This window comes from Podarcis cretensis (genome assembly GCF_951804945.1).
Source record: "Podarcis cretensis genome assembly, chromosome: 2".
NCBI classification, from domain to species: Eukaryota; Metazoa; Chordata; class Lepidosauria; order Squamata; family Lacertidae; genus Podarcis; species Podarcis cretensis.
In genome coordinates this window covers 19668097-19692994 of record NC_137171.1, presented here as the reverse complement: position 1 = coordinate 19692994, position 24898 = coordinate 19668097, and the positions used below count along the sequence as shown (strand labels likewise).

The 24898-nt window shown below is 47.3% G+C and overlaps 1 protein-coding gene across 1 annotated transcript; it reads right to left on the bottom strand.

The window, feature by feature from the left end:
* Positions 1 to 1299: 1299 nt before the first annotated feature.
* Positions 1300 to 11331, bottom strand: LOC307210033 (meteorin-like protein). Its single transcript, XM_079965575.1, is given in 5 exon segments — positions 1300 to 2439; positions 5861 to 5920; positions 7172 to 7581; positions 10824 to 10988; positions 10990 to 11331. Coding segments are annotated over 5 exon segments (1284 nt in total). The 5' UTR covers positions 11322 to 11331; the 3' UTR covers positions 1300 to 2122.
* Between the last annotated feature and the right edge of the window lie 13567 nt (positions 11332 to 24898).

Sequence of the window (24898 nt, the reverse complement as noted above, 5' to 3'; positions counted from 1 at the left end):
GCCTCTGTCAAAAAGAGCAGGCCTGTGCAGGCAGCAGATATGAGTGACTCCTGCACCTTTGATAACCTGTAAACCTGTTAGAATTCCTGCTCTATGATTGCAGTCATGGGATTTTTATTTTTCACATGACGGTATATGTTTTGACTCCGCAGAGTGGGAAGTGACGGAGACAGGATGTTTGTGTTACTGTGTTCTGTGAAGTGGGACTATTGTCCTTTGTTCTTTTTCTCTTTGCTGTCTGATGCTAGAGAGAGAGGGAGCCATGTTGCAGTGCTCCGTGTGTGTTTATATGTAAATAAAGTCGATTAGCCAAAATGCAGAGTTGCTGAGGTCTGTCAAGCATGATGTGCGAACTCTGCGGATCCCTAAGTGTGCCGTTGTTGGTTGGCATCAGTCATTGTGATGTTCAGGTAGAAGAAAGCTTTTGAAGCTCCCGAACGAAAGACCAGGAGGGAGAGAACATGCCAGTCAGGCATGTGTGTCTGCCAGGGTCCTACTCGAGTGTAGGCTGAGCTCCTGACAAGCCACCATGATCTCCCCAGCAAGTCAGGCAAGGGGCATTACTATGGGGTCACAGAATCATTCCAGTCTGGCCAAAAACCTCTGAAGAGAATGCCTGATGGGGTGTACACAAACTCCAAGGCCATTATGGAGTATGGACTCCATCCCTGAGGTTCCTTGCACCACATTGGACACAGGTGTGGCAGCAGAACATGGAACTTTTCTCAGATAGTACCAACATCTCCTTGTCTCAGTCCCCAAATTGGCTACTCTGCCAGGCTAAACAAAGCCTCTGTAGCTGGTTAGTGGATGTGATGTTTGCCCTCCTAGGTGTGTGACATCATACTGGGTTCATAAGGAAAGGGTTGACTAATTGTAACCAATGGGATTGTAACCAATTCAATGCTTTTGAATTATGGTGCTGGAGGAGACTCTTGAGAGTCCCATGGACTGCAAGAAGATCAAACCTCTCCATTCTGAAGGAAATCAGCCCTGAGTGCTCACTGGAAGGACAGATCCTGAAGCTGAGGCTCCAATACTTTGGCCACCTCATGAGAAGAGAAGACTCCCTGGAAAAGACCCTGATGTTGGGAAAGATGGAGGGCACAAGGAGAAGGGGACGGCAGAGGACGAGATGGTTGGACAGTGTTCTCGAAGCTACCAGCATGAGTTTGACCAAACTGCAGGAGGCAGTGGAAGACAGAAGTGCCTGCCGTGCTCTGGTCCATGGGGTCACGAAGAGTCGGACACAACTAAACAACAACAACAAACCAATGGGAACCCAAGGGGCAGAGTTAAGTCTGTATAAGGTTTAAGCACAGAGGGTTTGGGGGGGGGGGAGTTAGAGTTAGGGTGGTTGAGAAGACAGTCTGGAGTTAGAAGAGACAGAGAAGATAAGTCTGTGGGTTGGGCTAGTCTGGTGTGAGAGAGTGAGAGAATTTGTTAAGAGGAGTCAGTCAAACAGTTGAGATAATCAGTCAGAAGGTATTAGGAAGGTATAGGCTGGTAAAGAAACTAAAGTTAAGATACTGACAGGAATTTTGTCTGAGAAACCATAAACTTGTTAATGTTTGTAAAATAAACTCTTTTTTTTGGTTCACTTTTAACAACTGACTGGACTCAGTGTTTTACCAGAGAGTAACTGGTTGGTGGCAGCGGGGAAGTGATCACAGTGGTGGCACAGGGATCAATAGACAGTTAAACATCCAGGGACCCTGTGTGATCGCCACAGTGGAGTTCAAAACACATCTGATATTGGAGACAATACAATTCCGACTCATCCTTCCGCTGTTCTTTTTTTTTATTAGCAAAGTGCTTTACATTCTTTATTGTTTGTCCTCACAACAACCCTGTGAGGTAGGCCACTACAACTTCCCCCTTTTCCCAGTCAGGAACTGGGTTGACTTAACTTGCCCATGACTGCACGACGAGTCCATTGCAGAGAAGAGACTTGTTAGCTAACCTGTCGCTATTCTCCGGCTCCCTTTCCCTTAAAGAAAACACACACTTCTCTTTTGATGCTCCACCTCTGCCAAACAACACGAGTGCCATGCTTCTCCCTTATACGCAAAGCTGTCCTGAAAATGGTCCTTTGGATCATCACGACAGGCATGGCGACTCCTTAGTCAAATGGAAACTCGCAGGGATTTGCCCCCCTCTCAATAGCTTTTTGATAGACGGCGCCAAAGTCTTTAAATCGTGGGGCACAGCCAAGCCAAGCTTCCCCAAAGTGCTCATTGCCCGTGAAGAGGAAATCGCCGGTTCCTTTCTTCACCTTACACTGCAGCAAGGTCTTGACGGGTCCTCGCCATTCGCCGCTCACTTTATCTTGCTGAAAGATCTGGTTTTTCTGCCTGTAGACCCGCCGCGCACCGACTTCCACCTGGGACATGTGGTTCTCCGCATCGTGGGTGACGTTGTGGATCGACCCTCTCACCACTAGGTGTAAATTTTGTGTGTTTATTTATAAGGGAACTATGAGTCACCCTTCCTCCAAATGGGCACGGGGCAATCCGAAACAAACATAATTTTAAAAACAGGTGAGAGCATTTTAAAACAACAAATCGTCGAAACGCTGACTCATGTAATGCTGCTAAGGATTAAATATTGCATTATCAAGCCTGGGCAAAGAAAACTGTTTCTTAGTTGACACCTGAAAACCAACAACGTGGAAGACAGGTGTAACTCTAGGGGTGAAGATTCCATCTGAGCCTGTGGGTCAAACTTGGCCCACCTGTGGGTCTAATTTGGCCCACGATTCCATTTCCCCCAAACCATGCCCATCAGCTGAAATCCCTTAACCATCCAGGTGTCCTTTACCTTTTTTTACCTTTTACTTTATACAGTAATGGTTTGGCTTCCCCCAAATAACTATGGGGTGTGTAGTTTGTTAAGGTTACTGAGAGTTTTCAGCGGACCCCCTTTCCCCTCACAGAGCTACCGTCCTTAGGGTGGCTTAATAGTCAGTCCCTCTTTCCAGAAAACACTGTGAATTGTAGCTCTGTGAGGGCGATAGGGGTCTCCCGATGCTTTCCATGATTCTTTGAGGGAAACTGTGACGTTTCTAAAGTGGTATCACGGTGCTTTAAATGTCATGTGCGGATGTGCCCAACGTCTACTACTCTGCTTAAGCTGGTAGATCATTTCCCTCCTTCTCTTGCTCAGCAAAAGTGGTGAGCCCCACTGTTTTTCAGTTGATTAAGTTACCGGCAGGGCCGGATTTAAGTCTGATGAGACCCTACGCTACTGAAGGTAATGGGGCCCTTCATATGTCCAGCTGTCCTTTGTCAACAACAAATTGTCGCTGTTTTTTGTGTTGAATATATGCTATATGGTAATTTATGGACCTAATAGCTATCTAAAGCCATTGGCACATGTTGCCATGCAACCAGTCCATGCAGGCACCCTATATATAGAAATGAGCAAACCAGTGATATTTTAGGGAGCAGGCTAGCTTGTGGGGCCCATTACTTACATCATAGGAGCCTACACAACACAAAACACTGTTGCTGTATGTAGGTTTTATTTTATTTGTTTTTTTATCTTATATTTTGAAAATGTACATCCAGTTTCCCCCCCCCCCTTTAATTTTTTTGGGATCCCCAAGAGAGTGTGACCCTAAGCTATAGCTTGTTTAGCTTTTGCGTAAATCCAGCACTGGTTACCGGGGTCTCAAGTGAGGAAGTTCCTCCTTGCTGGGCCTGCAAAACACACACACACACACACACACACACACACACACACGAGACGGACAGATGTTGTGCTGAAGGCCACATGGTGGGGGGCATTTAGACTTAAAGCATCCACAGAGCAGACGAAAGAGCCCTTTGAACTGACACTATTTATGGCTTCACTTCCTTGTCCTGAGTTTAGCAGTTGCCACCACCAGGTTTGTGTGTGTGTGTGTGTGTGTGTGTGTGTGTGTGTGGATTAGATCAAATAACTGGTCGTGAAAATGCAATTGACCCCCAAAGCACACTTAGCTTTATGGTTCATAAGAGCGGAGGCCCTCAGACCTCAGGAGCAACTTGGAACAGGAGGAACAAGAGCATTATAGTTTGTCAATAGACTTGACTGAAGCTGAGTGCGGGGGGGGGGGGGGGAGAAGGGGAACAGAACAGGGGGACATCTGTTATGCTAAAAGGCTAGTGGCTCCAGGAAATTGGATTAACTAAGGAAGTTCCCGAAATCTTCCTAAGTAAGTTCTTTGTGCCCATGACATGAGTGAGATAATTATCCCCCAAAAGGGGAATATTTCAAATGCTGCTTTCCTTTGCAGACAAATTCCACAATTGATTAGTTGGTTTGGGGTGCCTTATTTTCGATCACAAGTAGAAATTGTTGTCTGAGAGCTAAAGGTGTGGAAATGGGCTTGTGACCAAATTAGGGACGATTTATTCACCCACAGGCCTTAAAAAATATAGATATTTAATGAGGAGGGGTGTTTTGTCGGGCAGAATTCAGGGCGCATTCAAGGCAGTGGCCGTCTAAATGCTATCCTGAGAACCCAGATTTCAATGTAGAACATCACCACGAATACAGTGGAGCCAGATGTATGTGATGGATCATTCTGAAGTTCACAATCGGTCTGGGATGGCAACAAAAATAAAAGTCACCATGGTTCAAAAAGATGCCCACCCCCCAACCCTCCCCAAATAGTGATGTGAATTGGCTTTGAGTAGACTTCTACACAATGAGCCACTTCATACGACTTGCAGCACAATATAAGTTCACTGGATCTTACTCCCAGGAAAGTGGTTACAGAAGACAGAATGGCCACCACTAGGCATGACTGGAGTGGCACAAAAGTTCTATCTGTGATGACCCATTTGTTCATGAAAATCATTGCTTGACATTTCAGTGATGTGAACCTTAAAGACCATTAGCAGCGTGGAACCATTGTAGGGCTCTACTCAGTGGTTCATACCAGATCCTGCCAGAACCAGTTAGTCCTGCAGGAGACAAATTTTCGACAGTCAAACCTCAGTTGTCGAACGTACAGTAATCCATTCTGGAAGACTGTTCGACTTCCAAAACGTTCGACAACCGAGGCGCGGCTTCCGATTGATTGCAAAAGCTTCTTGAACTCAAGCAGAAGCAGCGTCAGACATTCACATTCCAAGGAAAACCAGAGCATTTACTTCCAGGTTTTTGGCTTCCAGGAACCGAAATATTCAAAAATGGAACCATTCGAGAACAGAGAGAGGGAGAGGGAGAGAGGGAGAGAGGGAGAGAGAGAGGGAGAGAGAGAGAGAGAGAGAGAGAGAGAGAGAGAGAGAGAGACTAGGGGAGTGTGACTCTGTTGATCTTCCTCGATTTCTCAACACTTTCAATATTTCAATACCATAGACCATGATATCCTTCTGGAGCAACTTTGTGTTTGGGATTGAGGAGACTGCATTGCAGTCATTCCATTCCCTTCCTACTTGTGGACGACCACACACTCCAAAACTCTCTATGATCCTGCTCAGCAGTTTCATACAGATGTTAAAGAACATGGACCAACCCTCATGGGACCCCATACTAGAGAACCCATGGAGCTAAGCAGTGTTCCCCCCAAAAGTCATTATTGCGTTGTTGCAATAATGGACTGGATGAGGGCCAGGAAAACAAAGTTCAGTTCAGACAAGACTGAGATGCTGTTGCTAGGCAGTTCCTCGCCAGTTAGGCTGCTTAGAGGCACTAGGCTATGCTCCAACTTAACAGCTGATCAGCAAGAGGCCTTTCATTCTGGCTGCAGTTCTACCTGCGCACTTACCTGATGGGACACAGTGGGATTTACTTCTGACTCTAAATATGCGCAGGACTGCACTGTTTGCACCTCTCCAAAAAACGATGTTCTCCTGCCAAGCTCACTTACCAAAATCACTGCTGCAAATAGCCATGAGAAGTTCTATGTTGTCACAGGGGCGGCACATAGCTGGGGAAGGAAAACACAAAGTCAATAAGGAGGGTTGCTAGAGGGCTCTTAAACGAGTCCCAAACGGTGAGCCTGGTACAACGACCTCACTGGCATCTGGATGAGGTTTTGCCTTCATTCTGAACATCTGAGAGCATTTGTATGATTTTCTGTAACATGGGGTGGGGGAGTGGAATCTGGGGTCCTGCAGACGTTGATGGACCAGAGCTCCGTTCACCCCAGCTCTTGGCCCTGCTGCCTGCAGCCCAACAACATCTGAAGAGTCACAGGTTCCTCACCTCTGACCTTGAGGGGTCTTGTGATAATCCGCTCAGGAGCATCTGTTTCCAAAGCAGTACATAATTTCTGTCGATTGCTCAGGCCTGTAGAGGTCAGCTTCTTACCCTCCAATATTTCTCCAGTGAAAATAGGGACATTTGACAAATAAATGAGCTGCGAGGTCTTTTTAAGACAAGCACTCTCTGGAATTAGATATCTTGGATGGTTCGCTAGGAATGTGTGCTCATAGCATTCAACATGTTTCTTCTTATATTATTTTAATTATTTTATAGTTTAACTGGTGGGGATGCAAGAGGGGGCCTTCTTGGTGGATTGTAATTATTTGTATGTTTTAAACAGATTATATATATGTACAGTTGTACCTTGGAAGTCAAATGGAATCCATTCCGGAAGGCCATTTGGCTTCCAAAATGTTCGGAAGCTGCAGAAGCTTCATCAGGTGTTTGGTTTCCAAAAATAGTTCACAAACGGAAACAGTCACTTCAGAACAGTCCATTCGGGAGCCAAAACGTTCAAGAACTAAGTTGTTCAAAAACCAAGGTACAGAGCTTTAATACTACCAATGTTTAACTATTTTTTAATGTTTGTTTTCCCTATATTTCCCTATGTTTGTATCTGTAAGCTGCCTTTAGGGGAAAAGGCAAGGTATAAATATATACTAATTAATAAATAATAATAATAATAATAGCAGAAAAATGGGTAAAAGTTTTATTTTGCTCTTCAGGGCTTCTGGTATAGCTGACTGATTGGCTGGCTTTGCTTTCATTTTATCTTTTGGCCTGGTTGCTGCTGCTGATGTGAATAGTTTGCTTTTTCTTATATATATACGTTTGATATTTTATTGATCTAATTGTTTTATGAGCAGCTTTTGGGGTGGGATGGGGTTATTTCATGTGAACTTGAAGATCCCCATCCCCACATGAGGTTCGAACACCAAACTGGGGGAAATGAGACCCACATGTAATCATTTACCTTCCACGAGCGCCATTTTCTGGAAGTCTGGGCCTGTGACAGTCTTGTTGCTCAGCAACTCGTACTGGAAGCTGGCTGTCCTGCGGCTGATGTCCCTCTGAGGACTGGCCTGCAGGAAAAGCGCCACCCTCTGGGGCGTGCGGGTGCTGAAGCAGGAGACTTGGTGCAGGCGGGGCTCCTCAGCGTCACTCAGCAGCAGGTGGAGCTGCCCGTCCCGCTCCACGTAGATGTTGGCACCTTGGAAAGTGTTGGACGGCTTGATGCAGACGGCGGTGTGCTGAGCGCTGGACAGGTTGGGCTCCAAGATGACGCGGAGGGCTCGGGTCGGGTACATCCATTCCAGGAAGCCCTCGGTACAGCGCAGGTGGACCTGCTCCACCGCACGGGAGCGGGGCTCCCAGCTCAAGCCGCTGGAAAACAGAGGGATGGACAACTATGACAACCAAATCTCTCTGTCTGGCCCTTGGGACTCTATCCAGGCCACACCTCCTTCCATAACCAAACCCCTTGCCATAGGACACACCCCTTACCAGCTCTGCTTCGCCTCCTCCATGAGTGTTTTTGTCCGGATGGAATTATTATTATTATTACTATTATTTAAAGGTAAAGGGACCCCTGACCATTAGGTTGAGTTGTGGCGGACTCTGGGGTGGGGGCGCTCATCTCGCTTTATTGGCCGAGGGAGCCGGCGTACAGCTTCCGGGTCATGTGGCCAGCATGACTAAGCCGCTTCTGGTGAACCTTAGCGGCACACAGAAACGCCGTTTACCTTCCCGCTGGAGTGGTACCTATTTATCTACTTGCACTTTGACGTGCTTTCGAACTGCTAGGTTGGCAGGAGCAGGGACCGAGCAATGGGAGCTCACCCCGTCGCGGGGACTCGAACCGCCGACCTTCCGATCGGCAAGTCCTAGGCTCTGTGGTTTAACCAACAGCGCCACCCGCGTCCCATATTACTATTGTTGTTGTTGTTATTATTTGGTATACAAATAAAATTATTATTATTATTATTATTATTATTATTATTATTATTTGTATACCACCCATATACCTGCATGTCTCTGCGGTTCACAATATAACACCACAAAATAAAAACACAAAATAAAACCCAAAACTAGCCAATAAACCATCCCTCTCAAGATTGGGGCATCGGGCTGGATCTCTCAAGTGTGGCACTGAATGAATTTCCTCAACGCTGGCAGAGGAAACCACCCATTGAGGAGAAGAGAGCCTTCATCAGAGCTAACCACACTGTTGAGATGGGCATGGTACTTTGCTCTGACTGATAAACTTACACAACGCTTTAGAATGATGCGTGGAGCAACAACAACAACAAAAGGATCCCTTTGATGCTGATTTTGCTTCAGATTTATTTCTGTTATCAACTGTTACCTAAAGGTAAAGGTAAAGGTAAACGTAAAGGACCCCTGGACAATTAAGTCCAGTCAAGGGCGACTATGGGGTTGCGGCGCTCATCTCGCTTTCAGGCCAAGGGAGCCAGCGTTTGTCCACAAGCAGCTTTCCAGGTCATGTGGCCAGCATCACTACACTGCTTCTGGCGCACTGAAAATAAGTGGCATTAGCAACAAAGTTAAAAAGAGCATGCAAAAATGAATTAAAAATTTGGTGAAATTATAGAGTTACAATAAAGATCCAGAGTTAAGATAAATGGAAGAGGGTAAGGATTTGCTGATTTGAATATTTTAATGGGAATACAAAAAGGGGAGGTGTGAGGAAGTCAAAGAAATAAGCTAATGAGTTTAAGGTTATAAAAAAATGGATTTGTTTTTTAACTTTCTTTTTTCTATTTTTCTATTTCTCTTGTTTTTTGTACCTTGTATTTTTGTTTGAGAGTTTTCTCCTTTTTTCTTGTTTTACTATGTATTTTTGTACTTAGGATTTTGTAAAATCTTAATAAATATTCTTAAAAAATAAATAAATAAATAAATAAATAAATAAATAAATAAATAAATAAATTGCTTCTGGCGCAACAGGACACCGTGATGGAAACCAGAGCGCACGGAAATGCTGTTTACCTTCCCGCCACAGCGGTACCTATTTATCTACTTGCACTGGTGTGCTTTTGAACTGCTAGGTTGGCAGGAGCTGGGACAGAGCAATGGGAGCTCACTCCATTGCAGGGATTCGAACCGCCGACTTTCTGATCGGCAAGCCCAAGAGGGTCAGTGGTTTAGACCACAGCGCCACCTGCATCCAACTATTACCTAAAGGAACCTCATCCCCCCTCCCTGTAACTCATACATATTTTTGGCTTGGTTATTAACTTAACTCTGGGTAGCTCTGTTGGTTAGAGCATGGTGCTGATAACACCAAGGTCACAGGTTCAATTCGCATGTGGGATAGCTGCATATTTCTGCATTTCAGTGGGTTGGAAGAGATTGTTATCAGGATCCCTTCCAAGCCTACCATTCTAAGGTTCTGATTGTATGCTGCTACTATTTTCTGCCTTATACACAGAACCTGCTTTTTGCTTTGCACCTAGTTACCAATACACATTATTTTGTTGTTCTTATGTGTTGTTTCATGTTATTCTTAATATAAAAAAAACCACACACAAAAATTCATACATATAAAACTAACCATTTTGGTCTTCTGAGTGGTGTGTATGTTTCAGCTCATATGAATTTATCTCTGGACTGGAGTCACATTCACCAATAGCAATTTTGGGACAGATATTTAGGAAGTCAGTCTTTGAGCCAGAGCAGGCCAGAGGCTAAAGGGGAAATCTTCTACTCAGTCAAATATCAAATCTAACAATGTGATTTACGGATGCCAGTTCAGCTTTCAGCACCTATATGCTTCAGATTACAGAGCAGAACATGGCTGCTTTTAGGTAGCCAGTTGACGCATTCTGTACGTTGTCAAGACAAACAAGTTTTAGCTTTTTTAAATAAGTAAAAATGTAATTATACAGGGATCATTTCAGAACAAGCAGTCTATATTTAAGAACTGCAGAAAGTTAGAGCTTGATGGGGGGGAGGTGGGGGGGAGCCTTGTGTAGTGTGATTCTATACATTCAGAAATAAGCCTCATTGCATTCAGGAGAACAATATTTTATGCAGTTGGAGGAGTGTACATTGCCCCAGCCTTAAAATCCCTTTGAGTTCAGTGGGAGAGCGAAGTTGAAATTGCTTACCTTGAACTCAATGGGACTTAAACCTATCAGACTGTTTGCCAGGACAATGTGCTTAAATCTGCCGGGTATTTAAAATTACGCTATTATGCTATGCGAATTATGCTGTTAATGTTGTGCACTCCCCTGGAATCTTTGGATATAGAAAATGAATTAATAATAATAATAATAATAATAATATCCATTTCCTCGGCGGATGTTGTGCACTGCCCTGGGATCTTCGGATATAGAAATTGAATTAATAATAATAATATCCATTTTCTCGGGCGGATGTTGTGCACTGCCCTGGGATCTTCGGATATAGAAATTGAGTTAATAATAATAATAATAATAATAATAATAATAATAATAATATTAATATCCATTTCCTCGGGCAGACGTTTTGCACTGGCCTGGGATCTTCGGATATAGAAATTGAATTAATAAAAATAATGTTAAATTTCCTCTGGCGCGTAAGTTCCGCGTCGCTTTGCTTCGCCCTCTCCGCCCGCGGCTTACCTGCCCTTCCAGCTGCAGTAGTCGGCGGCGCACGGCTGCAGCCACAGGCGGAACAGCAGCGGGAGCAGCATCCGCATCCGCGGCGTCCCTGCGCGCTTGCTCCGCGCCTCCCTCTTCGGGGACATCAAGCGGCGGCTTGGGGGCAGCTGGGAGCCGGGCCAGCGCGAAGGGAAGGAGAGGGGAAAAGGGTGCTTCGTTTTCCCTTCTCTCTACGCGGGAGGGAGAAGGAAAGCGGCCTCGTTGGAGAGCGCGGAATGGAGACTGGAGAGAGACAGAGGCGCGCGCTGTGCGCAACAGGACGAAGCGAATGAAACGGGAGAGGCTGCGACCCTCCCTACCCGCGTCCCATGCCTGCATTTCAACGAGGTCTAATCTGCGGTTGAGTTGACAGATGTCCCTGGTTTTCCAGAACTCCCACTTCTCCCCCCAGCACCGCCAAACACAGGGGCTGCGCTTTGTTGCAAAGAGGCGCCCCCCCACCAAAACCAAATTATACATACATAAGGGAGCAAGGGGGGATGCAGGTGGTGCTGTGGGTTAAAGCCTCAGCGCCTAGGGCTTGCCGATCGAAAGGTCGGCGGTTCGAATCCCTGCGGTGGGGTGTGCTCCCGCTGCTCGGTCCCAGCGCCTGCCAACCTAGCAGTTCGAAAGCACCTCCGGGTGCAAGTAGATAAATAGGGACCGCTTACCAGCGGGAAGGTAAACGGCGTTTCCGTGTGCGGCTCTGGCTCTGGCTCTGGCCAGAGCAGCGATGTCACGCTGGCCACATGACCCGGAAGTGTCTCCGGACAGCGCTGGCCCCCAGCCTCTTGAGTGAGATGGGCGCACAACCCCAGAGTCTGTCAAGACTGGCCCGTACGGGCAGGGGTACCTTTACCTTTACCTTAAGGGAGCAAGGAGCGTCCTCGCCATTATTGAATGCCCAGTTAGTGTGCGCACGTGCATTTAGTTGTTCATGTATGGGCTGTGGGTCGGGAAGGTGGTATAGGAAAGAATAACAGCAACTTATTATCGTTATTAGTATTTTATTATTATTTCCATCTCGTTATTACATCTCTCTCCTGCAGCCTTCACCACTAACGCTAGGACCAACTAGGTCAATACAGACCGCATAAGAGATGATGTCGAAATGGCAAAATTAACTGGGAAGCTCAGAAATCAAGAAGACAAGAACTTTATGAAAACCACACTTGTAAAGTAATGGAGACTATGGATAATTTAGAAGGACAAGAATTTGAATATGCAGTTGTAAATATTATCATTATCATCCATGGAAAGGATGGGGGTGGAGGAGTCAGGAAATTCAGAGTAATATCAATATTTGCATTTGGAATTGTTTTTTGTTACATGTTTATACTTTTTAAAAAAATCAAATCCAAAAATAATTTTTTAAAAAACACAATACAGTGGTACCTCGGGTTACATACGCTTCAGGTTACAGACTCCGCTAAGCCAGAAATATTACCTCGGGTTAAGAACTTTGCTTCAGGGTGAGAACAGAAATCACACAGCAGCGGCGCAGCGGGCCCCATTAGCTAAAGTGGTACCTCAGGTTAAGAACAGCTTCAGGTTAAGAACAGACCTCCGGAACGAATTAAGTTCTTAACCTGAGGTACCACTGTACAGGCCACATAAGCAAAAGGCAGCAGGTTTAAACTACTTAATATGAGTAGGAAAAGAGCAGGAAAAACATTTCTGACAGTAAGAGCTGCTTGACAGTGGAACAGACTCCTGCGAGGAGTGGTGGACTCTCCTTCCCTGGAGGTTTTTAAGCAGAGGTTGGGTGGCTATCTATCACGGGTTGGACTAGATGACTCTTGCGACCCCTTCCAACTCTACAATTCCATGATCCTAAAAAATGGCTTAAAAGGGTCAGCTCCCACTTTATAATTTTTTGTGCAACTCTAACCTCTAAGCCTTCTTCAGCAAGCACCCTTGTATAAATGCTATTGCAGTTGTCCAGATGATTGTTATACAGTGGTACCTCGGGTTACATACACTTCAGGTTACATACGCTTCAGGTTACAGACTCCGCTAACCTAGAAATAGTGCTTCAGGTTAAGAACTTTGCTTCAGGATGAGAACAGAAATCGTGCTACGGCGGCGCGGCGGCAGCAGGAGGCCCCATTAGCTAAAGTGGTGCTTCAGGTTAAGAACAGTTTCAGGTTAAGAACGGACCTCTGGAACGAATTAAGTACTTAACCTGAGGTACCACTGTAATCTGGTATGCCAGTTGCACGTGTGTGTTGATGCACTTAGAAGAGGAGTTTGGATTTGATATCCCGCTTTATCACTACCCTAATGAGTCTCCAAGCAGCTAACATTCTCCTTTCCCTTCCTCCCCCAAAACAAACACGCTGTGAGGTGAGTGGGGCTGAGAGACTTCAAAGAAGTGTGACTGGCCCAAGGTCACCCAGTAGCTGCATGTGGAGGAGCGGAGACGCGAACCCGGTTCACCAGATTTCGAGTCCACTGCTCTTAACCACTACACCACACTGGCTCTTAATACTTCACCTGCTGTTTGTACGCTTTTGCTAAGTGCGCAACGTGGAACTGAGGTTTTCTTCACAGCTGTATGGGGCTTCGGTTTTTGTTTGTATGTTATCCATTCCCCCCCATCCTGCAATAAACTCACAAGAATGCACCTTCGATTTTAAACAGCCTCTCCATTGGGTTTTGGAGTACAGTAACGGTTGAGAAGGGGGGCGCAGGTGGCGCTGTGGGTTAAAGCCTCAGCGCCTAGGACTTGCCGATCGAAAGGTCGGCGGTTCGAATCCCTGCGGCGGGGTGCGCTCCCGCTGCTCGGTCCCAGCGCCTGCCAACCTAGCAGTTCGAAAGCACCTCCGGGTGCAAGTAGATAAATAGGGACCGCTTACCAGCGGGAAGGTAAACGGCGTTTCCGTGTGCGGCTCTGGCTCGCCAGAGCAGCGATGTCACGCTGGCCACGTGACCCGGAAGTGTCTCCGGACAGCGCTGGCCCCTGGCCTCTTAAGTGAGATGGGCGCACAACCCCAGAGTCTATCAAGACTGGCCCGTATGGGCAGGGGTACCTTTACCTTTACCTTTTAACGGTTGAGAAAGGCTCAAAAGTAATGAGAGTGCCAAAGAGGAAAACAATCTCTGTCTTACTTGGCTCTTGAGCAGTGCATTTTTAAAAAGCCAATCACCTTTGGGGAGTGCACTGGTGTTTCTAAGCGTTGCCAGGTTGCCACCCTGGGAAGGCTCTTTTGTTATTTTTAAACCTGCTGCTGTTTATTCCTTCCTCTTTTGTCTCTGCCAGCTGTAGTGAGGACTCTAATGTGCTTCACAGCAGGCAGAGAAGAGGTGAATTAAAAGGCCAAGGAGGAAAACCAGCAGGAAGCCCCAAGGCTTTTCCCATCCCATTAAAGAAAAAAAAAAAAGGTTGTGGGGTTTTTTTTGGGCCGAATTTTCAGGTTCTGTGCAGGCAACCTGACTGGTATTTCATATTCAATGTACAAACATACCTAGTAACTAAATCTGAAAAAGCGTTGCATGGAAATGCATTTCATTAAGATGATTTTTCTAACGTGCTTTTTTTTTTAATGGAGGAAGCCACCAGTATAATTGCCAGCTGCCGTTATAATTGAACCCCACCCCCACCACCGATTCATTTTCTGTGAAACAAAAGTGCCTGTTTTCCTTTGGCCAAATGCTGGTGGTTATGAAATGGTTTTAATGATTTGAGTACAAGGGACTGTGAAGTGGCTACTGCTGGAGAGCAATTGGACCAAGGTGAAGCAACGTGGCTTTGTGATAACCTTCTGGGAAGTTTTAAATTCTCCTCGTCTAACGTCAGGAATCTGAAGAATATCTGAAGGAGCGTCTCCAGCCCCATCGTTCTACCCGGAGGTCCTGCGCCGAGGGCCTTCTGGCAGTTCCCTCACTGAGAGAAGTCAAGTTACAGGGAAGCAGAGGGCCTTCTCAGTAGTGGCTCCCGCCCTGTGGAACACCCTCCCATCAGATGTCAAGGAGAAAAACAACTACCAGACTTTTAGATGACATCTGAAGGCAGGCCTGTTTAGGGAAGCTTTTATAATAATAATAATAATTTATTATTTATACCCCGCCCATCTGGCTGAGTTTCCCCAGCCACTCTGGGCGGCTCCCAATCAGTGTTAAAAACAGTACAGCATTACATATTAAAAACTTCCCTGAACAGGGCTGCCTTAAGATGTCTTCTGAATGTCAGGTAATTCTTTATCTCTTTGACATCTGATGGGAGGGCGTTCCACAGGGCGGGCGCCACTACCGAGAAGGCCCTCTGTCTGGTTCCCTGTAGCCTCACTTCTCACAATGAGGGGACCGCCAGAAGGCCCTCGGCGCTGGATCTCAGTGTCCGGGCTGAACGATGGGGGTGGAGTTGCTCCTTCAGGTATACAGGACCGAGGCCGTTTAGGGCTTTAAAGGTCAGCACCAACACTTTGAATCGTGCTCGGAAACGTACTGGGAGCCAGTGCAGATCTCTCAGAACCGGTGTTATGTGGTCCCGGCGGCCACTCCCAGTCACCAGTCTAGCTGCCGCATTCTGGATTAATTGCAGTTTCCGGGTCACCTTCAAAGGTAGCCCCACGTAGAGCGCGTTGCAGTAGTCCAAGCGTGAGATAACCAGAGCATGCACCACTCTGGCGAGACAGTCCGCGGGGAGGTAGGGTCTTAGCCTGCGTACCAGGTGGAGCTGGTAGACAGCTGCCCTGGACACAGAGTTAACCTGCGCCTCCATGGACAGCTGTGAGTCCAAAATGACTCCCAGGCTGCGCACCTGGTCCTTCAGGGGCACAGTTACCCCATTCAGGACCATGGAATCCTCCACACCTGCCCGCCTCCTGTCCCCCAAAAACAGTACTTCTGTCTTGTCAGGATTCAAGCTCAATCTGTTAGCCGCCATCCAACCTCCAACCGCCTCCAGGCACTCACACAGGACCTTCACCGCCTTCACTGGTTCTGATTTAAAGGAGAGGTAGAGCTGGGTGTCATCTGCATACTGATGAACACCCAGTCCAAACCCCCTGATGATCTCTCCCAGCGGCTTCATATAGATGTTAAAAAGCATGGGGGAGAGGACGGAACCCTGAGATACCCCACAAGTGAGGGCCCAAGGGTCTGAACACTCATCCCCCACCACCACTTTCTGAACACGGCCCAGGAGGAAGGAGCGAAACCACTGTATAACAGTGCCCCCAGCTCCCAGCCCCTCTAGACGGTCCAGAAGGATGTTATGGTCGATGGTGTCAAAGGCCGCTGAGAGATCCAGCAGAACTAGGAAACAGCTCTCACCTTTGTCCCTAGCCCGCCGGAGATCATCAACCAGCGCGACCAAGGCAGTTTCAGTCCCATGGTGAGGCCTGAATCCCGATTGGAAGGGATCCAAATGGTCCGTTTCCTCCAGGCGTGCTTGGAGTTGTTCAGCAACCACCCGCTCAATCACCTTGCCCAAGAATGGCAGATTTGAGACTGGGCGATAGTTGGCCAAATTGGCCGGGTCTAAAGATGTTTTTTTAAGAAGCGGTTTAATGACCGCCTCTTTCAGCGGGTCTGGGAAGGCTCCCTCACAGAGGGAAGCATTCACCACCCCGCAAAGCCCATCGCCCAGCCCTTCCCGGCTCGCTTTTATCAGCCAGGATGGGCAAGGATCAAGGAGACAGGTGGTCGGTTTCACTCGTCCAAGCAGCCTGTCCACATCCTCGGAGGTAACAGATTGGAATTGATCCCATATAACAGGACCAGACAGAACTCTAGCACTCTCCCGCCCTGGCCCTGCTCCCACTGTGGAGTCTACCTCCTTCTGAATCTGAGTGATTTTATCTGCAAAAAACTTTGCAAAAGCATTGCAGGAGATCTTGGGGTCCCTACCAGGCCCCGGTGGTACAGGTGGTTCCGATAAACTGCGAACCACCTGAAAAAGTCTCCTGCTGCTGTTTTCTGCAGATGCAATGGAGGCGGCGAAGAAGGCCCTCTTCGCCGTCGCCATTGCCACTTGGTAGGCTCGACGTTGAGCTCTAACCCGTGTCCGGTCTGATTCAGAATGAGTTTTCCGCCACCGGCGCTCTAGCCGTCTCAACGATTGTTTCATCACCCTCAGCTCCGGGGAAAACCAAGGGGCTGTCCAGGCTCCATGCAATCGGAGAGGGCGCTTCGGAGCCAGACAGTCAATAGCCCTGGTTAACTCCGCATTCCAGCGTGCCACCAGGGAATCAGCTGAAAGGCCATCAACTTGGGATAAAGCATCCCCTACCACTCTCTGGAAGCCAATTGGATCCATTAAGTGGCGGGGGCGGACCATCCGAATCGGTCCCACCTCCCTGCGGAGGGGAAGGGTTGCGGAGAAGTCCAGTTGCACCAGGAAGTGATCTGACCATGGCACTTCTTTTGTTTCGCTTTTAGTTAATGTCAGATCACCAACATCCGTAGAGGTAAACACCAAGTCTAAGGCATGTCCGTGGCTATGAGTTGGGCCAGACTTATTCAGGGACAGCCCCATGGAGGCCATGCTTTCCACGAAGTCCCGAGCGGCCCCTTGTAAGGTCGTGTCGGCATGGATGTTAAAATCCCCCAGGACAACCAAGCTAGGTGTCTCCAGGAGCATATCCGCCACGACCTGAAGCAGCTCGGGCAGGGAATCCTTGGTGCAGCGGGGAGGTCAGTACACCAGTAGGAATCCTGTACTGCCCCTATTGCCCAACTTCCAGAACATGCACTCAGAAAACTGGGTCTTCCCAATAGGATGCCTGGTGCAGACTAATGACTTCCTAAAAATCACTGCAACCCCCCCTCCCCGCCCACATGACCTGGGTTGCTGTGCGTAAGAGAAACCTGGTGGGCAGGCAGCGGCAAGGACAGGCCCATCTGCCTCATCCAACCAGGTCTCTGTCACACATGCCAGGTCAAATCCTCCATCCACAATCAGGTCGTGGATGGCAGTGGTTTTATTCATCATTGACCTGGCATTGCACAGCAACACTTTCAGGTCATGTGGGTTTCCCTTGCTGATTACTGTATCCTTCCGGTCAGGACCAGACCTGGAGGCAGGGATAGTCCTCAAACAACGACTAAACCTGCCTCCTCGGTAATGACATGGTCTGGTCTTAGCATAACTCCTCCTCCTGCCCGTGATCACTGAGATCGGGTGTCCCAATACATCTCCCCCTGTGGAACCTGCCCCACCCAATCTATTGGCTGAGGCCCACTCCCAGGCAGCCATGACCCTTCCCCTTAAAAGGCAAAATACAAACTATATAATAATTTAACAGAATAATAATAATAAAAAAACAAAACAGAACAAAACAAAACAAAGCAAGGAACAATAGTGCTGACTCAGTGCTTATCCCACCCCAAGCAAAAATAAAATAATGAAATAATATAATATTATAAAAAACAACAACCACCATTTAAAGTGCTGCAAATTTTAAGGTTTAATGCATTATTGTATTTTAATATTGTGTTGGAAGCTGCCCAGACTGGCTGGGGAAACCCAGCCAGATGGGCAGGGTATGTTTTGGGACTACAACTCCCATCATCCCTAGCTAACAGGACCAGTGGTCAGGGATGATGGGAATTATAGTCCCAAAACATCTGGAGGGCAGAGTTTGCCTGCGCCTGGTCTACACTAACAGGCAGCTGCATACCAGGGTTGCAGGCAGGAGTTTCCTCCAGTTCCACCTGGGACTGCATGCAAAGCATCTTATCAGTCACCACTAAGACCTCTGGGGAACGAGTGGTGAGGAATCTCTGCTGCTGGATCTCACTGTCGGCCTGGCTTGCACATCTGGCAGTTCGTTGCACCGTCAGGCCGATGTGCACACCAAGTTGACCCTCTGGCTTTGAAAGCACAGCACGGTTTCAAAACCGGCAGCACCCTGTTGGTGAGCAGTGAAAAAGTCCGCCCGAATGCACCGTTACCCGAAACCCCTTCTGTCCCACAAAGCGCTCATTCTCAGCCCTTCTGGCTCCGGCTGACGGTTAATGAGGAGACCAACCTCCTTTTGTCTTTGGAAAGAAAAAAAAAATATATATCTTAAAGTGATTAATAAGAGTTTCTCACTGCACTTTTAAGAGCCAACAAAACAGAATCTTGTCAGCGCAATCAAAGCAAACATTGAATGATTGATGGAAATTCAATGGCTTTAACTTTGGCTTTCAGGATCGCCTTTCAGGGGTCCCTGAACAAGAAAGCCCCGGGGGTCCCTGCGATTATCATGCTAAAAGCCTGCTCTGTGCCTGCCAATAATTAGATTTCTATATGCATTGCCTTTCCTGGGCTTCAATGTGCAACATGGGGAGCTGCTCTTTTGCGGGTCTCGAGGAGTGAGGCTCCCTTTCGGTCTCCCTTAAGCGTGGAATCGAGATTTCGCACCCGGGCACGGACAATGGCTCTGTGTACTGTTGTGTGGCACATGCTCAGCTCTGTGCGCTATTGTTCTCCCCACCCCCTCTCAATAAGGCAAGGCTCACGGGCAGCAAGACTTTTAAGGCCATCTGTTACCTCGTTGCCAACAGAACGTTCTCACATTGTCCACAGCTGCCCAGAGCGAGGGGAGTGGCAGCTCAGAGAGCCATGGCTCTGGACAGCTCCCGGAGAAGCGTTTTGTGCTCTGCGCAGCCAGCCACTGTGAGGGAAAGAGGCTCTTTTTAAGGCCAGCCAATGTGAAATGGAGAGCGTGGGTCAAGGTGGAGTTCCTGAGGTCCCTCCTTGCATCCTGGGCAGTTTTGTTGTTGTTGTTTAGTCGTTTAGTTGTGTCCGACTCTTCGTGACCCCATGGACCAGAGCACGCCAGGCACTCCTGTCTTCCACTGCCTCCCGCAGTTTGGTCAAACTCATGCTGGTAGCTTCGAGAACACTGTCCAACCATCTCGTCCTCTGTCGTCCCCTTCTCCTTGTGCCCTCCATCTTTCCCAACATCAGGATCTTTTCCAGGGAGTCTTCTCTTCTCATGAGGTGGCCAAAGTATTGGAGCCTCAGCTTCGGGATCTGTCCTTCCAGTGAGCACTCAGGGCTGATTTCCTTAAGAATGGATAGGTTTGATCTTCTTGCAGTCCATGGGACTCTCAAGAGTCTCCTCCAGCACCATAATTCAAAAGCATCAATTCTTCGGCGGTCCAGCTCTCTTTTTGGTCCTGGGCAGTAGAAACAGCTATACAGTGATACCTTGGGTTGCATACACTTCAGGTTACAGACTCCGCTAACTCAGAAATAGTACCTTGGGTTCAGAACTTTGCTTCAGGATGAGAACAGAAATCATGCTCTGGCGGCGCAGCGGCAGCAGGAGGCCCCATTAGCTAAAGTGGTGCTTCAAGTTAATAACAGTTTCAGGTTAAGAACGGACCTCCGGAACGAATTAAGTTCTTAACCCGAGGTACCACTGTATTCAGACCGAATGGCTTGCTGAGGAGCATAGAATCATAGAATTGGAAGGGACCCTGAAAAATATGCAGCTGTCCCATACGGGGATCAAACCTGCGACCTTGGCATTATGCTCTAACCAACTGAGCTCTCCAGGCTTTTTCAGACAATATGAAGATATTAAAGGTAAAGGGAAGGGACGTGGGTGGCGCTGTGGGTTAAACCACAGAGCCTAGGGCTTGCCGATCAGAGGGTTGGCGGTTCGAATCACCGCGACGGGCTGAGCTCCCATTGCTCGGTCCCTGCTCCTGCCCACCTAGCAGTTCGAAAGCACATCAAAGTGCAAGTCGATAAATAGGTACCGCTCCGGCGGGAAGGTAAACGGTGTTTCCGTGCACTGCTCTGGTTCGCCAGAAGCGGCTTAGTCATGCTGGTCACATGACCCGGAAGCTGTACGCCGGCTCCCTCAGCCAATAAAGCGAGACGAGCGCCGCCACCCCAGAGTCGGTCACGACTGGACCTAATAGTCAGGGGTCCCTTTACCTGCAATGGGAGCTCACCCCGTCGTGGGGATTCGAACAACCGACCTTCTGATCGGCAAGTCCTAGGCTCTGTAGTTTAACCCACAGCGCCACCCGTGTCCCAATATGAGGATAACCGTAAGATATTTTAAGCTAAGCTGGAGTGACCTCTCTGTCAGCAAAGGGCAAGGTAACACCAATTGCCCTATAGCATGGAGACAAAGTTTTTAGGCATATACATATATATAAATTTTATTTATGCTTTTCAAGTTTATACATTTCACTAATTTTACAATCATTTCAACATTTCAAAACTTGACTTCCCTCCCCGTTTCTGTGGTTTCTTAAATTTATTTTTAATATCTTCTGCATATCCAAATTAACTTAATTTGCTAATTTATTCATCTACTTTAAATATATACTCTTATCAAACTGCAGGTTATTACAATAAGCACTGACACACAGACTCACAATTGCCCCATGGAGAAAAGGGCGGCAAGTTCAATATGCCCTGTTTTTAATGTTTGGTGTTTTATTGTGTTTTTAATATTCTGTTGGGAGCTGCCCAGAGTGGCTGGGGAGGCCCGCCCACATGGGCGGGGTATAAGAAAGAAAGAAAGAAAGAAAGAAAGAAAGAAAGAAAGAAAGAAAGAAAACTGATAACAGTTTTAAGGCAAATCGAAAGCCAGGCATAGAAGAATCGTATCAATTAAGCAAATCGTTCTGTAAAAGTGTGACAGGAGTGGGGAAACTGTGCCCCACTCAGATGTTGCTGTGCTCTATCACTACAACCATCTGGCCACAAACAGCAACAGTCATTCTGGTGACTGTAACCTAGTTGGAGGAGCCATTTGGCACCTAGCTTATATACACGAGTTTCTTTTTTCTTTAAAATTAAATTTTCTGTTTTACAATTTCAAATAAACGTTTTACAAACATTAAAATATCCAGTGACTTATATACAATATATAAAAAAAGACTAGATAACCACCACTGAATAAATCAGGCAATTTTAGTGATCTTGGCTAAGCACCCCGAAACAATCTTGGTAGTTTCTGGAGTATAATCCCTCAACAAATATTGAATTACAGACTCTTTGCAAATCGATAATCTGAGCTGTAAGGGAGTCACAAGGAGATCTCTGCAATGGGTGTTGAGAAGACGGCAATCCAAAATTATGTGATGCATTGTCTCTTGTGAGCCCTGATGTTGCTGAACAACTCCCATCATCCTCGGCCATTCGCCATGGTCAAAAAACATCAGGAGGGTGCACTGTTGGGGAAGGCTGAAACAAACAGCAGTTCAGAAGGGATGGGAATTCTTGTTTCTCTATTATGGGGGACTTAAAAGGTAAAGGGACCCCTGACCATTAGGTCCAGTCGTGACCAACTCTAGGGTTGCGGTGCTCATCTCACTTTATCGGCCGAGGGAGCCGGCGTACAGCTTCCGGGTCATGTGGCCAGCATGACTAAGCCGCTTCTGGCAAATCAGAGCAGCGCACGGAAACGGCGTTTACCTTCCCGCTGGAGCAGTACCTATTTATCTACTTGCACTTTGACGTGTTTTCGAACTGCTAGGTTGGAAGGAGCAGGGACCGAGCAATGGGAGCTCACCCCGTCGCGGGGATTTGAACCGCCGATCTTCTGATCGGCAAGTCCTAGGCTCTGTGGTTTAACCCACAGCGCCACCCATGTCCCACTATGGGGGACTTAGGTTACTGTAATTTTAATATGTCGCACAAAAATAATTTTGCGATTGCCAGCCTTAGGAGGAAGGAGGGAGCTGGCATTAAGATCTTGAGCTAACAAAGGCAGCATAGTGATCTCTGAAGCTCGGTTCGAGACAATTATGCCGTCGCTCAGAGCAAAAAGTCAGCTGAATGTATCTGACCCGACCTCATTTTGGAATCAAAAGCTACATGCAAATAGTCTTTTAAAAGGTCTGATCGCAGGCACAATATCGGGAGTCGAAATGCCAAAGCTCCTCCTTTGTTCCAAATCAGTCAGGGAAGCAGAAAGGAAAGGATGTTGGGAGGATGCTGACACCATGATGAAGTGACCCCCCGGGAGGGTTCATTCAGCCCCAACGTACTCCGTACTCAAAACCAGCCCATCTGCTGCCATTAGAAGCCATTGAGGCACTTGATCTCTGAACTGCTCTTTCTACCACCAGCAAACTCACAGCCCATTCCCCCCTTCCCCAGTGGACATCCACATCCACAGCTAGTTGGGTTTGTCAGTGGGCCGTTTTCCCCAACTGCAGGTCTAGTGAAAAGGGGAAATGGCGGAGCCCACTTCAAGAGGGCAGGAAGACCCCAGTGCGGGTTTATATTTTACGAACATCTGAAAACGCCACAACAACCTGAAAATGATTTATAGATGGTATTTAACTTTGTGTAGACTTGCTAACAGGGATGCGGGTGGCACTGTGGGTTAAACCACAGAGCCTAGGACTTGCCGATCAGAAGGTCGGCGGTTCGAATCCCCACGACGGGGTGAGCTCCCGTTGCTCGGTCCCTGCTCCTGCCCACCTAGCAGTTCAAAAGTACATTAAAGTGCAAGCAGACAAATAGGTAACGCTCCGGCGGGAAGGTAAATGGCATTTCCGTGTGCTGCTCTGGTTTGCCAGAAGCGGCTTAGTCATGCTGGCCACATGACCCGGAAGCTGTACGCCAGCTCCCTTGGCCAATAAAGCGAGATGAGCGCCGCTACCCCAGAGTCCGCCACAACTCGACCTAATGGTCAGGGGTCCTTTGACGGCTTAGCGGATTAGCGCTATTAGCGGCTTAGCGGATAAGCGGCTTAGAAAAAGGGGGGGAAAGGGGGAAAAAGTCGGAAAAACTCGCAAGACATTTTCATCTTGCGAAGCAAGCCCATAGGAAATTTGTTTTGCGAAGCACCTCCAAAACGGAAAACCCTTTCGTCTAGTGGGTTTTTCGTCTTGCGAGGCATTCGTCTTGCGGGGCACCACTGTACTGGATATATGGGTGAAAATTGTGTTCGTTTGAAAATGCTGGCAGCACTAAGATAAATTCAACAGTGTAAATAAGTTTTGGTGGATGTAACAATGGATTACTGAATGGTTTAGTTCATGTAAAATATGCCGGGATGTATGGTATGCAAAATGAACCAGGAAAGAGAAGGGAAGTCATTGAATTAAGGTTGTTTAAATGAATATTTTGAAATGTAAATTAGAAAAGTAAACATATATATATATATATGAAAACACCACAACACATGAAATGCTTTTTGAACTACAGAACAATTCTCATTTCTGCATGACACTGGGGCTCCTGCTGCCCACATCCCAGCCTATTTTATGAAATCACAGCCTGCCTTTCTCAAGCTGCTGCGATTGCACCACCCCGACTTGCAAACTCCATGGCCTGGTGCAAACGTAACCAAGGCCATGGTTTAGTTTGGCTTCCGTGTGTTGAAAGATAATAAATGGGGCTGTGCACTCCTCCTCTGTGCAGAGTCAGTCTAAAATTGCATGGCTCCACAAATCAGCTCAGTTCACGTCTGAACCACCAAGCCATGGCTGGTCATCGTCTTTCAGTTTCGCATGGGAAAACAGCTTCAAACTATAGGCCTTTCTGTCCTAACTTGGAAGGCAAGCACAGAACCTAGTTGCTGGTAAACCAGAGTTTGCCAGAACCGGGAAGATTCTGGAGGATTCACTTATTAGCTATTGTATTAAGCATTTCAACGAGGGGCGGGGGAGTGAAGAAAATTTGCAGCTCTCCGAATAATTTGTTTTAGAAAGGTAAGCTAGGCTTTTCATGCAGAGGGACGGACTGATCCCTGATGAACCCCCCAGGGACCAAAGTTTAGAAAGGGTACATGACCATTCTCAGTTCTTAAAAAAATACATTCGGGGGGGCTCTCACAACAACCTTTTGGTATCACTGATCACAGCAGGGGACCTGTGAAGGCGTCAGCATTTTGTTTTCAAAGGGCAATTTTTGCCCACAAAAATTTTTGGAGAGCTCACATGCATCATATGGGCTGCAGGTTAGTAACCCCTGCTTTAGGGACATAGGAAGCAGCATTATACAGAGTCAGGCCATATGGCCACTATTATTTCACCAGGGTTTCAGGAAGAAGTCTTTCACATTCAATTCATAGGTGCCCAAAGTTGAACTCAGGAGCAACCACAGGCAAACTACATTGTCTGCCCTAAAGCCCTTGTTTAAA